The sequence below is a fragment of the Cheilinus undulatus genome, linkage group 13, assembly GCF_018320785.1.
Source record: "Cheilinus undulatus linkage group 13, ASM1832078v1, whole genome shotgun sequence".
In the NCBI taxonomy this organism is placed as follows: domain Eukaryota; kingdom Metazoa; phylum Chordata; class Actinopteri; order Labriformes; family Labridae; genus Cheilinus; species Cheilinus undulatus.
This window is the reverse complement of record NC_054877.1, coordinates 20,277,939-20,292,804: the sequence shown is the minus strand read 5'-3', so window position 1 is coordinate 20,292,804 and position 14,866 is coordinate 20,277,939. Positions and strand designations below refer to the sequence as shown.

Below are 14,866 nucleotides of genomic sequence, written 5' to 3'. Positions count from 1 at the left end.
AAGATGGATTTGCCAGTAAGAAACACGGAAATGGGCGAATCCATCTGCTTTGCAAAGTTAACAGGTGACTCTATCCAGTAAAACCCTTTTTTTTTAAATCAGAACTTTAGTATACTAGTTTGGATGCTTTGAACTGAAGCAACGCAACAGGCACACATTAAATACAGACATCAGTGCATGCCCCATAATAAAGACTGATATCTGTCAACAGAGCTGACAACTGCTGATTCAATATCAAAATAATGCATTGGTGCATACCCACTATTAGACAAGACATTTAACCCCAAATTACTCCTGATGATGTGCAAGTGGGATGTGACTGTGTTTAATATTATAGATGGGAATAGATAATGCTGATGGCCACTCTAAATAGCAGCCTACACCATAGTTGAGTGTGACACATGCTGTAAAAGAATAGATAACTAAAAAAAATGCATTACAGGCTCAAGTCCATTTGCCATTAAGTCCACTGAAGTATATTGGACAGACTGTAAAATCACAGTAAAGCTAACCTGATGTGTTGATATCTGCATGATTAATTAAACACAGCATATACAGCAAAACTGACATTGAATTTATTATCACTTTCAAGACCTTATTTAATCATTTTAAGATCCTTTCGTACCTTAAATTCCTACCCTGTCACAGTAGCGATACAGTTATATATTTTTTGCTAAATGTAACATCATAGTGTTAAAAGATAGAGAGAAGATGCTGGTAGTGCTACCTATTGTTGCTTTCTTGGTGCATTTGAGATTAGACAATGGGAAAAAGACCCTGGTTTGACACCATAAAGAACCTGCATTTGCTACTTACTTGTGATAAAAGTAAACATTAAAAAACAGAGCACAAAAACTAGCAAACAACCTTTTTCTCATTTATAAAAAAATGAAAACAGCTACAAAATTTAAGACAGCTTTGCCTTACATTAAATACTTAATATTAATTTTTAAAAGCTTTAATTTTCACTAAATTGACTGAAGAAGTTTTAATACTTTCTAGGACCCTGCAGACACCCTGTTAAAGTTCTAATCAAAGGTACATCTCAAATCTAGCCTTAGGTTGAGGGATAAGACTGCCAATGATTCTACTGATATTTTATCAGGTAGTTAACTACACAATCCAAATAGATATCTTTGTTTATCCTCGATACCTGTGACACTGTGATGCCGCACTTCTTGGCCAGCTCTTCTTTGGCCTCCTCGCTGGGATAAGGGTTACTGAGGTGGGAGTAAAAGTACTCATTTAAGATCTCTGTGGCCTGTTTGTTGAAGTTCCTCCTCTTTCGTCTGGGGAGACAGAAGCAAGGAGTACAGATATATTAATGACAAAAATCAGATAATTTAAGACACTCTATTACTGGCTGTAATCTTGTTGAATAGAAAAAATAAAAAGTTAAATTCAAAACATATTCATGCTAAAATAAAAATAGCTTAGAGAAAAAAACAGAGCATGCTTAAAGACACTGTATCAAAAGTAAAGGATCATTTGTAGTTGCCCCCACATGCACACACACAGACCTGGCGTCAAGGAAGCGTGAGCGCAGGATCATGACGGCTTCGCAGGTGCTCTGCTTTAGCTGCATCTGGATGGAGCTGAACTTGCGGTGGATGATGCTGACCATGCGCTCAATCTCTTTGGGCGAGATGGGTCGTGTTCGAGACTGCTCCCTCAGCAGGTTCATCACATGGGTGGTGAACTCATTGCACGCCTGGATGCACATACAGACAGGATTCAGAGAAAGAATAACTATCATGGAGGCTAGACAGCTTCAGACTGAAGAAAAAAAGAAGAAATTGGATTGTGGAGAGGCTGCACCTTTGCTGGTAGGCCTCGGCCTCACAGATGCAGTGCTTACAGTGTAACAGCAGCAGCGTTAGAGGTAATAAGAATAGTCTAAATTAAAGCAGCAGACAGTGCGATGCTTCGCGCCAAACAAACGTGGCAGTGGAGTCACACGGCAGAGGCAGCGACACTTGCGATGCTCTGAATATTAAAAAGACTTCTCTTCAATGGCTGAGAAAATGTGACAAGTGAAGAGAAATCTAAAATGACAGCAGGCTTTCAGTCCCGTTAACGTTCAAGAGGTTTAAACTGTCTTCCTCTCTTTTCACCGCGTCTCTCCGTCTACCTCGTTCTCTCTCTGTCTGAATCAGTCACTGGATATGACTGCGTTCAGAGTCAAGGTGTCTGTTGCTTGTCAACACTGGGGTTACGTCAGTCAAAGTGATGCACCGAGCAGCCGTTCTGCTTGCACACACACGCCAGACACTACTCACTCATACGTATGCGAGGTGTACGTAGCGTGGTGACACACAGAAAAAGCTCAGGTGTGTATTGAGCTTGACAGTTAGCGATGACTAGCTTTCCTCAGAGAAGATGACAAACCAAGAATGCTTTGACTTTCGAGGGAATGACAAAAAAAAAGAGCTGGTGTGTGACTGATGTAATGGCTGCTCACCGGCTGCTGATAAAGCTCGGCTAGCTGTGAGTAAAGCTGTGAGGGCTCTTTTCAAGAACACTAATGGTAGTTAAAGGTTTTCAGGAAACACATGTCATCCATGTTTTTGACTGAATCATTTCAATTTAGGCTCTCATAGAGTTTTCCCATCATGCATCAAGCATGCAAGTAAGAAAACACTTTGGACACTCTGCAAACATAAACTATAATACATAATATTCACTGTCACTTTTGACAGTGGGACACTAAAGCTGTTTTCACACATGCAAAAAGTCCAGAAAATTACCCCAAATTCCTAGGATGAGCAGCATGAGTGAACACAAATGCATGAAGTCAGGCAGAGTCGATGAAGGAAGAAATACTCAGGAATTCCTTCAACAATTGGACAGGAGGTGATGTTGTTTATTACAGTCTTTTTACTACTCCATACTTGCTCTATAGATTGTTTTCAACTTCTAATTTGATAATACTCTCAACATGTAGCATTGATACAGTATAATGTCGGCCTCTACCACTTCATCTGCCATCTTGGATTTCATCAGCTTCTTTTTTATGCCAGGTTTTTGTCCCACTCACTTGTGAAAAAAATCACACTGAAGATTTCTGGAGCAGGCTATTGTGTAATATTCTAGAAACTTTCATGTGCATGTGTGAAAACAGAGAGAAAGTATAGGGTGCCCTGATTCTTGCTGAAATTAAGGAGCAGGGTGAAGTGCCTAAGCTACGGAACATTTAGAAAGTATTCAGACCCTCTTCACTTTTTACATTTTTGTTATGTTACAGCCTGATGTTACAATTGAAAAAAAAAGTTTTTTATTCTCAATAATCTACACTAAGCTCCCCATCATGACAAAGTGAAAACATAATGTTAGAAATTTTTGCTGATCTATTAAAAATGAAATGGAAGTATCACATGTACATGTTTAGGCCCTTTAAAAAACACTTGAAATTTAGCTTAGGTTCTTCCTATTTCCATGGATCTTTGCTGGGATGTTTCTACACCTTGATTATAGTCCACCTGTGGTAAATTAATGAAATGATTTGGAAAGGCTCACAACTCTCATTGCAAAACACACGAAAGCAAGCTTGGAGGTTGCAATAAAGTGAAGTTCATGTAAAAGCAAAGTGGTCTTTCATGTGTTTTGCGCTGAGAAGAGTATTCTACCGTCTAGCTACTCTGACGAAAGTCTGGAACTTTGTCTCAGCTTCACACAGGATCTCTGGATCTTACTCAGAGTGCCAGTTGGGTTCTTGGTCACCTCTCTTACTAAGACCTTTCTCCCCTCATTCCTCAGTTTGACTCATGGCTCATGGCTTGGTTTTTTCTCAGATATGTATTGTCAGTTGTGAGGTTTTCTACAGAGAGGTGTGTGCCTTTCCAAATCATGTCCGACCAATTGAATTTACCACATGTGTACTCAAATCAAGATGTAGAAACATCTCAGAAAGAACTGATAGAAATGGGAGACACCTGGGCAAAATTTCGAGTGATCAACATAGCTTCTCTACAGAAGTTTTTTTTTTTTGGACCTTTTGTAACAAGTGATACTATGCTAAACTCCAGTAACCTTGCTGTCATTTTACTGAGTCCATGTTTGATGTAATTTTGACATATTTTGCAGTGAATCCATTTTCCTCATTGCGAAGCCCTTAATGTGATATGTCATCATGAACTATTTATACCACTATTCCAATAAGAGCTTTATGCAGTATCTTTGTATGTTTTTATATGTTGTGGTGACCTTTTGTCACGTGATTTTGTCATATGATGATCATTTTTATTTAAGCACGTGTGTCTCATCTGCTCATATTTCCTGATGAAGACTATCCGAAGTCGAAACGCATTGACATCCCTGTTTGAATAAAGGATTTTTATTATATCAGAGTGCCTCGGGCTTTCAGTTCTGACTGCCACCTACACTATGGACTTCTATTAACAAACAAAAGGCAAGTCACTGCCCCCCCCCCTTCTTTGAATACAAAATTTCAAGTGTTTTTGCAACGAGGTGTGAATACTCATGTCATGTTAATGTGATATTTCAGTTTTTTTTTAATTTTCAATACATTTGCAAAAAAAAAAAAAAAAAAGAATTCTGCCTTTACTTTGTCAAGATGGGGTACTGGGTGTAGATTCATATAAATAAAAATGCTTTGGATTTTTTTGACTGTAGTATCAGGCTGCAACATAACAAAACTGAAATAAGTGAAAGGGGTCTGAATATTTTCTCTAAATGTCCCTTCAAGCTGAAGTTTTCCAGATGCACACTCAAAACCAACTATGATGCAAATCTCACAGGATGCACTGCAAAAAAACAATGGCAAGATGCCTGCTAAGCTTCAAAATAAGTTTACAAATATGAGTAGTTTCTTTGTCAAAAAGAACTGAAAATAAATACAACTTTATTTAATGTTTTTCAATGCATTTTGCTCCTTTTCTTTTTAACATGCATTTAAAAAATGCTTATTGTAGAAATGTCCAGTAGTGTTGTTATACTTGTTTATGTAAAAAGCTATTGACGACTATTAATGATGTAAAAGAAACCTGGAGGTTCGTCCCATTTCTAAAGGGGAAGATTTCACCACTACTCCTTGTAACTCTGTTTTGACAAGCAAGGGGGCGCTGGAAAACAAGGGGTAGTAGTGAAAATTAGAAATCGGTCTGGGCCTTTGATTCACCTCAACTGCACTGTAAAACCAAAAAAGTTGAAAATACTCAGAATGCTTGTTGAAACTAATTACACCAAAGTTTAAAAAAGTAGAAATATTTTATAAATATATGAAAAATATATGATTTACACTGTAAACCCTGATAAGTTCAAAGAACTCAAAATATTAGAGGCAACTGATTAAATAAAGATTTTAAGAAATACTGAAAAACAGCATTTGTTTAGCCACAGGTACTTAGCCATTTTAAGTTATATCAACTCAATTTTACTTTTACATTTATGTTAAATTGACTTTTTTCCTATGCTTAAAACTCTGTTTAAATCCATGTCAAAACAAAATGCTGAAGTACTTTTGTTAAGCTATATCTACTTCATCCATTTCAAACATTATCATAACATTAGGCTCAACTTCTGTACCCTGACCATGGAAGTGGTGCTGCTGTTCTGCTGAAACATATTTTATCTCCAGAAAGAGACAAACTTCTTCTGGACACATTTTTGTGCATGTTGATAATAAATGCATTCTACTCTACTCTGGAGCTATTTAAAAAGAAAACCATTTAATGCTGTTCTGTTTTCCAGCTGCATAGCTTACAGAGAAACAAGAGGAATTAAAATAGGGCATTTTCTAGAGAATTCAGTCAAGTATTGAGGTTTTTTTTTTTTAGCACTGATACAAGGGATGCCCCTTTAATTAGTAGTTTAGAATAGAAAAGTCAAACACCGAGATCACGTTGAATTCCCTCACAGGAATGGGCTTAAAGGCAACTTAATAGACCCAAATGGGGACACATTTTGTGTGGTACTGTGAATCCCACTTAAGCACCTCTGCCTGTACTGATAAAATAAATTAACTAATCTGTGATACTCAGATGAATATCTGTTAAAAGCAGACACCCAAAGCAAAATGTTTGAGGATAATAATACCTGGAAAAATGTTCAAGCAGAACTTGTGAAAACCAGCTAGTATTCCTCCTCCCCACCTGTTCATACTTCTCCAGCTCTGTGTGGTAAATCTGTCGGATCTGGGTCAGCTTGGCTCGGTAGTCGGAGTGCTCTGCAGAGTTGTCAGCTCCCACGCCGCCCGTGGCTGCTGCGGCGGCTGCTGCAGCTGCTGACCCACCGCCTTTCTCTGGCCCAGCCACGCCCTCCGCCAGCAGCATGTTGTCCAATCGCATCAGCTGAGGATCTGGAGGCTCCTCCTCCTGGGCGCCGCGGATACTGAGCACTGTGGAGGGGAAGGACATGAAAATGGTGATGTTTAAGGTGACAAAATAACAAAGTAGAAGCATTTTAATTGACTTGGAAAGAGTCTTTACAATGTGAACTTTCTGAAATATTGCTATCATTTTTAATAGTTCAAGTCTGGGCAGTAAAAATCTGCAGCCTCACAGAGGCTGGCAGCTAGGCGGGACCATAAAACCATCATTTTATCGATTCTGGCCGTCATTTCATGTAAAAAAGAATTAACACAGCCATCCACCAGAGTTCATCTTTCATTGCTCTCCTTATGCTCAGACTGTGTTTAGTTTCTGGCTGATGGCTTCATTATCCTGTCAGATGCTATCAAAGCACAAAAACAAACTAATAACACGGGTTACACACAGCATAATAAGGCACAGACACCTAGCTCCAATAAATCAGTGCAAGGGATTACAGCTAAAAAAGCTGTTTTCATGTTAAAAATGGAGAGAACAAATGTGATGCCTCCTGCTTTATATCACACTAAAACTACTAATATAAGTTTCTAACATCACCAGTGAATTACTCACAGCGCTGTCATCCTAATTTAGCCAAACAAAAGATGCTTTAACAGCTGACATGGAGGTTGTGTTTATGCCTGTTTGGGGGTTTGAACCTGCATGTTTTCACACACCTACAGGCGCCCAGCTCTCATCTGACACTCGGCTCCCATGGTGTGGAGAGTGAAGTGTAAACATAAAAAAGACAGGCCTGCTGAGGAGGACATGAACAAACAACAGCCTGATGTACACACGAATAAACGCAGCCGTGAATATAGTCAGGGAACATGCACAACATCTACCCTGCTGCCGATTCTTGTCCATGAAAACACTCAGGTGCCTTGGTGTGATTTTTTTATTTTAGGATCACTGCCCTGCCTCTTTCTGCCACCAGAAGGCTCCCTCGGTAAAGCATCCAAAGAGTCCTGCTTCTTCTGTCTCAGAGGTGCTGAAAACAGAGGACCAGGTGCAGCCCTCTGTTTCATCCACTGTCTTCAAGGACAAAGACAAACCTCTCTCTGCTTTAACATTTTTCATTCGTACTTTAATGCAAACATCTATCAAAACGCTTCATGTGGACGATCTAATACTACATCATGCATGTCTCTTGTCCATGGCGCCTGCAGACAGTGAGAGTAAATGACAGCTAGTGTGACAGAGCAGTGAAGCCATATTGAAGCCCCACGGTCTCAGCGGCTCTTTTTTGTAATGAGGATGTAAGGTTGAGTCGCCCTGTGACCTTTCTGTTCCAGATGGATTCCAGCAGCCGCATGGGGAGTTTGTCTACCTCCATCCTCCTCTTCTTTTCCACCCACCTCCTCCTCCTTCTGTTTCCTTTCCCTCTCTTTTTCTCCTCCAGCAATAACATCATCCATTCCCATCAGCTCCAACACGTGAGCAAGCTCAGCTCAAGAGGCAAATGTCAATGGCTATCAGACGGCTGGAAAAGGTCAGGAGTTCAGATGGGGGAGCAGACACATGTGTGTGGGCGTGGGGGGTGCATGTGGCAGATAAACATGTGGATATTTTTCATGTGAATCACACCAGCGGGAAATTATAACACTCGCCGATTTTCTTCTGACAAAATAGTGGCAGCATCCCGACCAGAGGGGGAATCTAATGAGCCTAAGAGTGATTTATTCATTCCCTCTGAGTCCCTGAGTGCACAACTAAAAGCATGAAATGGATTAAATAAATACAATTAATAAGGAAAATCAAACAATTCACTGTGCTGTGGCGTAATTAGCCCTAACCACAGCCATCAGCTTTATTTATTTCTGTTCAGTAACAGCAATGAAATCGATTAGACCTCCACGCCAGTCAGTGGTTGTGAACTCTAAAACTGCAGCTGCATTAACACAATAACACAATAACAAAGAGAAGTACGGCTGTCATGATGCCTGTATTTCAAAAATGCACTTTTTTGTCATCTGACATCTAAAAAGCACTTTTTACAGTGCAGATCACACTTACCCGCTCACACCAATTCACTCCACATTCACACACTGATGGTGAAGGCTGCTGTTTGTACCATCCACACAATTTCAGACACCACTGACAACAGCAGTGTGAGCTATTTAAGGTTAAGTGTTTTGCATCAGCATGACTGCAGAAGCCAGGGATCGAACCCCTGACACTCCAATTAAGAGATGACTGACTCTATCCACTGAGCCACCACTGAAATAGTTAAAATTCAAAAAGAATATCAATCAATCTCTGTTTCGATACCAGGCCGACATATTTGTGCAATCTGGATAGTAATTAGAAGTTTCCCAGCTATTTCTGACTGATATGTTCCTCACCTATGCAGCTCTCTTGTTAAACAGATATAGCTTTTTGGAAAGCGTTGCCACTTTTTCAGTCCACGGCTCACTGTAATTGAATGGTTTAATGTGCCAGCTTAGTTGAGTTGTTAAAAGTGGTACCCTATTCGATTTCTTCTGCTTTGTTGAAATTTGCTACCGATGCACTGAACAATAGCAGAGTCAGTCCCTGAAGATCTTTGCACACTTGGTCTGTTGTTGTTGGATGCGTTTTTTGAATCCGTATTCTGAGAGATTATCACACTCTTGGACCTTGCACATTGAGTCCATTGTGTTTTATTTGCATTCACAGCAAAAATTCGTAGAATGTCACAAATCGTTTTTTACTGCAATGAAAATAATGAGTGAGGATGAGCCTATGGCTCTGAAACTCATAGAAAATCCCACTGAATCGATCCATCCTGACAGAGATCTTTACATGGCACCAGCCCGAGCGTCACAGCTGTGCAAATTTTGAGAAACTGAGAGCGACTTTTAATTCAGTCTTTCTTAGGTGGCTGTAAGAAAAAAACATATATTTCCATGGTTGGTATCCACATAATACACAGGCAAGTCATGGTGTTTAAAGTGAGGTTATGGGGGGGGGGGTTTGGGCAGGGCTGGGTGAGCGAGCAGGAAGGAAGCAGTGGGCACTGTTTTGAATCATCTAGCACCCATTTAAATGACTTGGACTGATGAGAAAATAAATAAAATTGAACCTGTACCAAAAAAAAGACAGATCTAACCATTCAAAATAAATAAAATTGAACCTGTACCAAAAAAAAAGACAGATCTAACCATTCACCCAATGCGCACAAAGTCAAAAAAAGCACATCCTGATGGGTAGCACAAATCAATAAAACACCGGCGCCCTTTGGTGCATGACTCTCTCCATACTTCTTGTCTCTCTTCAACTGTCCTGTCAAAGCAGAAATAATGTTTAAAAAACTGAATGCTTTAAGATTGTGGTATAAAGAAACGGTAAATGCATGCTACATTTTCCTGCCTTATGAGTGTCACACTTAAAGACAATTAAAAGTGCATGATTCCTGCGATCTCACACTGGAATTCAGTTCTTGTTTAAATATCTTTGACTCAGAAGAAGACCAGTTGCAGTACTACTTATACGATAATTAGGCAAATCATTCCGCCACACAGCCAACTTTAAACATCTGACAGCAGCTCTGAAACAGGGAGGAAGCGGCAAGGTCATTCAGTCAATTTGTGATTTGGTCTGCTCAGTACTGGTCATAAAGTTGGTAGAAACAAGAACAAAAATGAGACTCAACTTATGTAATTTATCATCACAAATTCTTTCTGTTATGCTATTTTTATTTACCTGCTCCAGTGGCTGGTAGGTTCAGCAAATTCACCAGATACTGCTCAAAAATACCTGCATCTGGCTGGTGATGGGTGCTAATTCCCCACCCTGGCAGGTAGTGGTTATCTCTACACACCCTATTTATAAAAGTTATTGTCCTTTAAACAGCTTGGGATCAGATCTGACCCGTGGGACCTTTCCACCTTGTCATTCCCAACTCACTCAGCACGCAAATCTATTGCAATGTGTACAACCATTACTGCAACGACACAAAAGCTTAAAACTACTGTAATATGTGCTAAAAAAGGTTATTGATGTGAATATGGTGTGCCCCATGCCACACATTTGGGAACCACCGCTCTGTCCACTGTCCAACCAACGCTGGGTAATTCTATGTTTTGAGTTGACAAAAAGTGTAAGCAAACTCCTGCACAGTGTCTAAACTGTCCAAATACTAAAGCAATCTTTTACATATTTGTGCAATTTGGAAAGTAAGTGGATATTTGCCAGCAATTTTTTTTGTATTTATATTTATTTATTTATCTATGTATTTATTAATTCCTCTCCTATGTACTATTCTTAATAAACATGCAGTATTTAAGGATTTGCCATTTTTTTAAACACAATATTTTGTTTAAAAATGTGATATAAAAAAATATCAGAATCTCTCCAAATCTATCGACTATCCTCCTTTACAAATAAAATGCCCCAAATTATATCTTAATATCTTAAAGTATGAGGGTGCTGGTAGCCTCATGGTTATGTCTGCATGATCTATAAACAGAAGCTGTTTCTCCAAACCATGGCTGTGGCTCCTTTCTTGCATGTCATTGCTCACTTTCCCTTTCAAGTTTATCTATTTTCCTAGCTACTTCAAAGAAATTAGAGTGGCAAGAACGGACATAAAAAAGTATCTAAGTATTAATTAATTCCCATCCCTAAAATGATTTTTTTTGTAACATATCAAATGTCCTAACACTTAAATACATTTTTATTTTTTTTAAAACAGCCTTTACTTTTGCATTTTTGTACCTCAAAAGCATGGATTCCATGCTGCTCTGCAATTCTCCTTTTCCATGGACAGTTACAGATTAGTATCTATAAAAAGGAAGATGGCCATCATCTAATCTTGATCATTACCGACAGACTTAATTGAACAATGAGAGGACGCAATTCCCCTCTCTGTCGCTTCCTCCCTCCTCTCCTTGGTGCACACTCTTGTGTAACTCCTTCCTTGAGATGTGGGCCACAAAACCCCCAAATAGGCAATGCATAAAAAATAGATACACATCGTAAACAATCCTGCAACTGCTTATATGAATAATGAATGGAATTCTAAGAATAAGCCTTTGTTTGTGTTTTGCTTATTTACTAAATTAATTTCTGCTGTTACTTCCTTAAGAGCTGGCTCACACCCATCGCTGCACTGCCTGCTGTTTGCAGACAACGAGAGTGTAAATAAACATGACGATTAAGCCACCCACTCATACAGAGGAGAACCAAGGTGCACTCACACACACAACACAAACATCCGCTTAGTGCATGAATGTAAGCACTCATACAAGCTTGCACACGCATGCAGGAAAAATACACAGCGATGCACACTGCCGGTTGACCCTGAGCACCCAGCTCGGCGCCCTGCGAGTGCCTTTAAATGAAAACATGTTTAATTAATGATGTTGAAGTATTCTGTCACAATTAGGAAGATTTACGGTCAAACAAGGCTGCAGTGATGTCCCTGACAGCCATGATGAAAGTTTACCCTTCTTGCCTCTGACTGGCAGCTTGCAGCCAGCGCTGGACTGGATCCATTTCCCATCAATACAGTAATGCAATACACTTGGCAGCACTGTAGTGTATATATGTGTGTGTGTGTGTGTGTGTGTACACATTTGTGTGTGTTTGTCCTTCCTTGCCTAGCTCTTGTCCACATCACATGACCCAGGAGAGGGGCAGAGAGTGGCTGCTGTGCTCTCTATTGATTGTGTGGGCACACGTCATCTAGGGTTTCAGCAGTTAATAAATCAGGCCTGCTCCTGTGTGTGGGCCTGTCACAGACCAGTCAGCAGGAGTGAAAGCGACAGCCACATGATAATGTAACATCACCACCATTCATCCCTGCCACACAGCATTCTGAGACAAAACAACAACAACCTAGGAACCTGAAAAAAGCAGCGTGATCTACAGCAGACATGACAAGTATCACTAATACAAACCCTCCTCCCCCTTCTCCCCCCATCCCTCCCCTGCTCTGTGAAGGAGTTCAGCATCTTGCTCTCATCTGCATGTGTCACAAGCCCGATGAGGAAGTCTTCATATGATGCAGCTCTGGTGTAGATTTCATACGGACACAGAAACCGACAGATATGCCCGCACACCAACCCAGTGCTACAAAAAAGTTTATAAAGATTAGAATGTTTCTACCAGGGTTCTCACTCTGGTTTAAACTGATCACCTTTACCAAAGCAATGTACAAATGTATGATAACCTTAACAGCAGAAAAAAGTATTATGACTGATATTAAAGAGAACTGGTTTTACTTTAAAGAGCTATATGTAACTTAAAAAAAAAATCAGTGTACACCGCCGGCCATTAGGCAAACTACAACAGTATTGTGTTGCTTGCCCATGCCGGCGCACTCCTTGCGCATGAATGAGCCTCCGGTTTATCAGCTGAAACACACGCAGACTGAGGTGATTTACTGGCACCATGTATACAGAGGAGGTAAGTGAAGTAACGACATAAAACACTGAATGAGCAACGTGACATTAGTGTTGTTTGGATAGCATCTTCATAAACAAGCTAACGTAATTCAGCATACATTTTATAGAACATAAAACATGCTCATGAACGTTGTATTTCATCGTCCGAAGTCATGCCCTACCTTTTCTACAGAAAGATGGCCATCTCTGGCACAAAGCGAAGCTCCCTCCATTTCTCAAATACTCCACCGATATTTCCCCTCGATTTCCCGCTGCATCAGTCAAGCTCTCGTTTAGCTTGACAGGCTTCAGCAGGTAAAACTATCTTGGTTTTTTTATGTTTACGCTGAGTTTGTGTGTATGTTTGGGTTGCGCTCGTTTACTCGCGGAAGCAGCCTTCTCTATTGCCGTTTCTTTCCATTCTACACACCGTAGCCAGGTATAAACAGATCGGGGGATGCGCGTACTACGTAGCACCCGACGTCACACCCATTGAGATTTCGTGGAAAATTCGGCTCGAGTTCTTTACAGATAAGTGACTCAACAGGCTTATACAGGCAAACAAGGAAGAAATAAAGAGCCTCATTCTTCACATTGGGATAAAGTGCGCACCAATATATACTCAAAAATGGGAAGCGAGAAAGCAGAAAACTTACATATAGCCCCTTTAAATAATGGTTAAAAATGTAGAAAATCTATATATCGTTCTTTAAGTATTCAGAAAGTCAGTCTCATGGTGGCATCGCGGTGTTTGAGGTTCTTCTTAGGTCACAACAGCTCACACAATGTGCTGCAACATTTGCACTATTTCACTCCACCCAGCAGATATAGAAGCTTCTGTTCATTGTTCAAGGTTTTTGTTTGCTGGTGAAAAGTAGATAGAACTTGTCTCTGATATCTCTGTATAACAGACAGGTGGTTAGAAGCTGTTTCCACCTCCTGTTGGCTGCAGTGGGGGCACAGACTTTCCTCATTCATTGTCTTCATCTTCTGTTTCTTTGAATTGCTCTGAACCTGAAGGTCATGCATATAAATGTCTTTCTTTGTAAAGTATACTGACCCACATATAGAAGAGAAGTTCACTACTGGTCACAACAGAGGAGGTTTAATGAAAATTATAATCTTACATTATGTCCATTTACAGGAAATATAGTCACTTCTGCTGCCCTGAACATGGGCTGTTGTAAAGAATGAATAAATTTAATGAAATTACTAATCTTGACTCACTGTAAATGTATTCAGTCTCTGTATTCTTTAATATTCTGTTGATCAAAACGTTAGCTCACCATCTAAAACAGTGCTTCTCAACTGGTCTAGCCTCAAGACCTACAATCATCTCCTTAATAAGAAATCACAACCCATTTTTTTGAAAATTTCCAGAATTTCCAGATCTTCAATGAAAAATGTTGTGGTTTGAATCTTAAATGGAAGAAAATATATGACTTTTTTTTTATACCGTGATAACAAGGACATTTTTGTTGTTTTCTAGAGATACTGAGATATTAACACATTTTCAAGGGAAACCAGCTTTGTTATACCAAGATAATGTAATAAACATAGGGCTAGGTAACTTATCAAAATTGAATTACATTGCACAAATAGCAACAATTCTTTGACCTGAAATGTTTGTCAAAATACCAGTTTAATTTGGGCTTTGAGTAGGGAGATGAATAAAACAGCGCTATAAAAACTCAAGTCCACTTATAAAGTTCAATATATTTTTTGAGGCAAAGATGTTATGCTCTACATATCATGCAATCATTCAAGTTTTTATTTTTAGAAAACTACTTTCCTTGTTTCTGTCTTATCAAAAATGAGAAAGACATAAATTATCATCCCCTTCAATACAATTCATATCGAACTTGCAATGAGTCCAAATAATCACAATTTTTCAAAATTGTTCAGCTGTAGTTTAATTTGTCGATTTTTATACTATAGGATGGTTTATTGCTTCTTCGATTGAGAAGTATGTAAGAGGAGGAAATTAAAAATTAATCACGTATCAAATCGCAATATTGGGGGAGAAAAATCTCAATTCGATTATTTTCCTGAACTGTTCAGCCCTAGTAATGTCTAGATGTCCGCTTAGGTGGGTCACACACAAGGCAATTTTCAAATATTAAATGATTTTATAACTTTGGGAGACCACAGACAAAAAGACAAATTCAAACA

General features: G+C 39.4%; 1 protein-coding gene across 2 annotated transcripts in view; it reads right to left on the bottom strand.

Moving 5' to 3' along the window:
• Positions 1-14,866, bottom strand: part of pbx1a (pre-B-cell leukemia homeobox 1a) — an 84,326-nt gene that overhangs the window by 12,850 nt on the left and 56,610 nt on the right. For both annotated transcript variants that reach the window (XM_041804004.1, XM_041804005.1), the window contains exons 3-5: positions 6,111-6,355; positions 1,521-1,711; positions 1,154-1,289 (exon numbers count right to left, since the gene is read on the bottom strand). In XM_041804004.1, the coding sequence (XP_041659938.1) occupies positions 1,154-1,289; positions 1,521-1,711; positions 6,111-6,355 (572 nt within the window). The remainder of the gene's footprint in view (positions 1-1,153; positions 1,290-1,520; positions 1,712-6,110; positions 6,356-14,866) is intronic.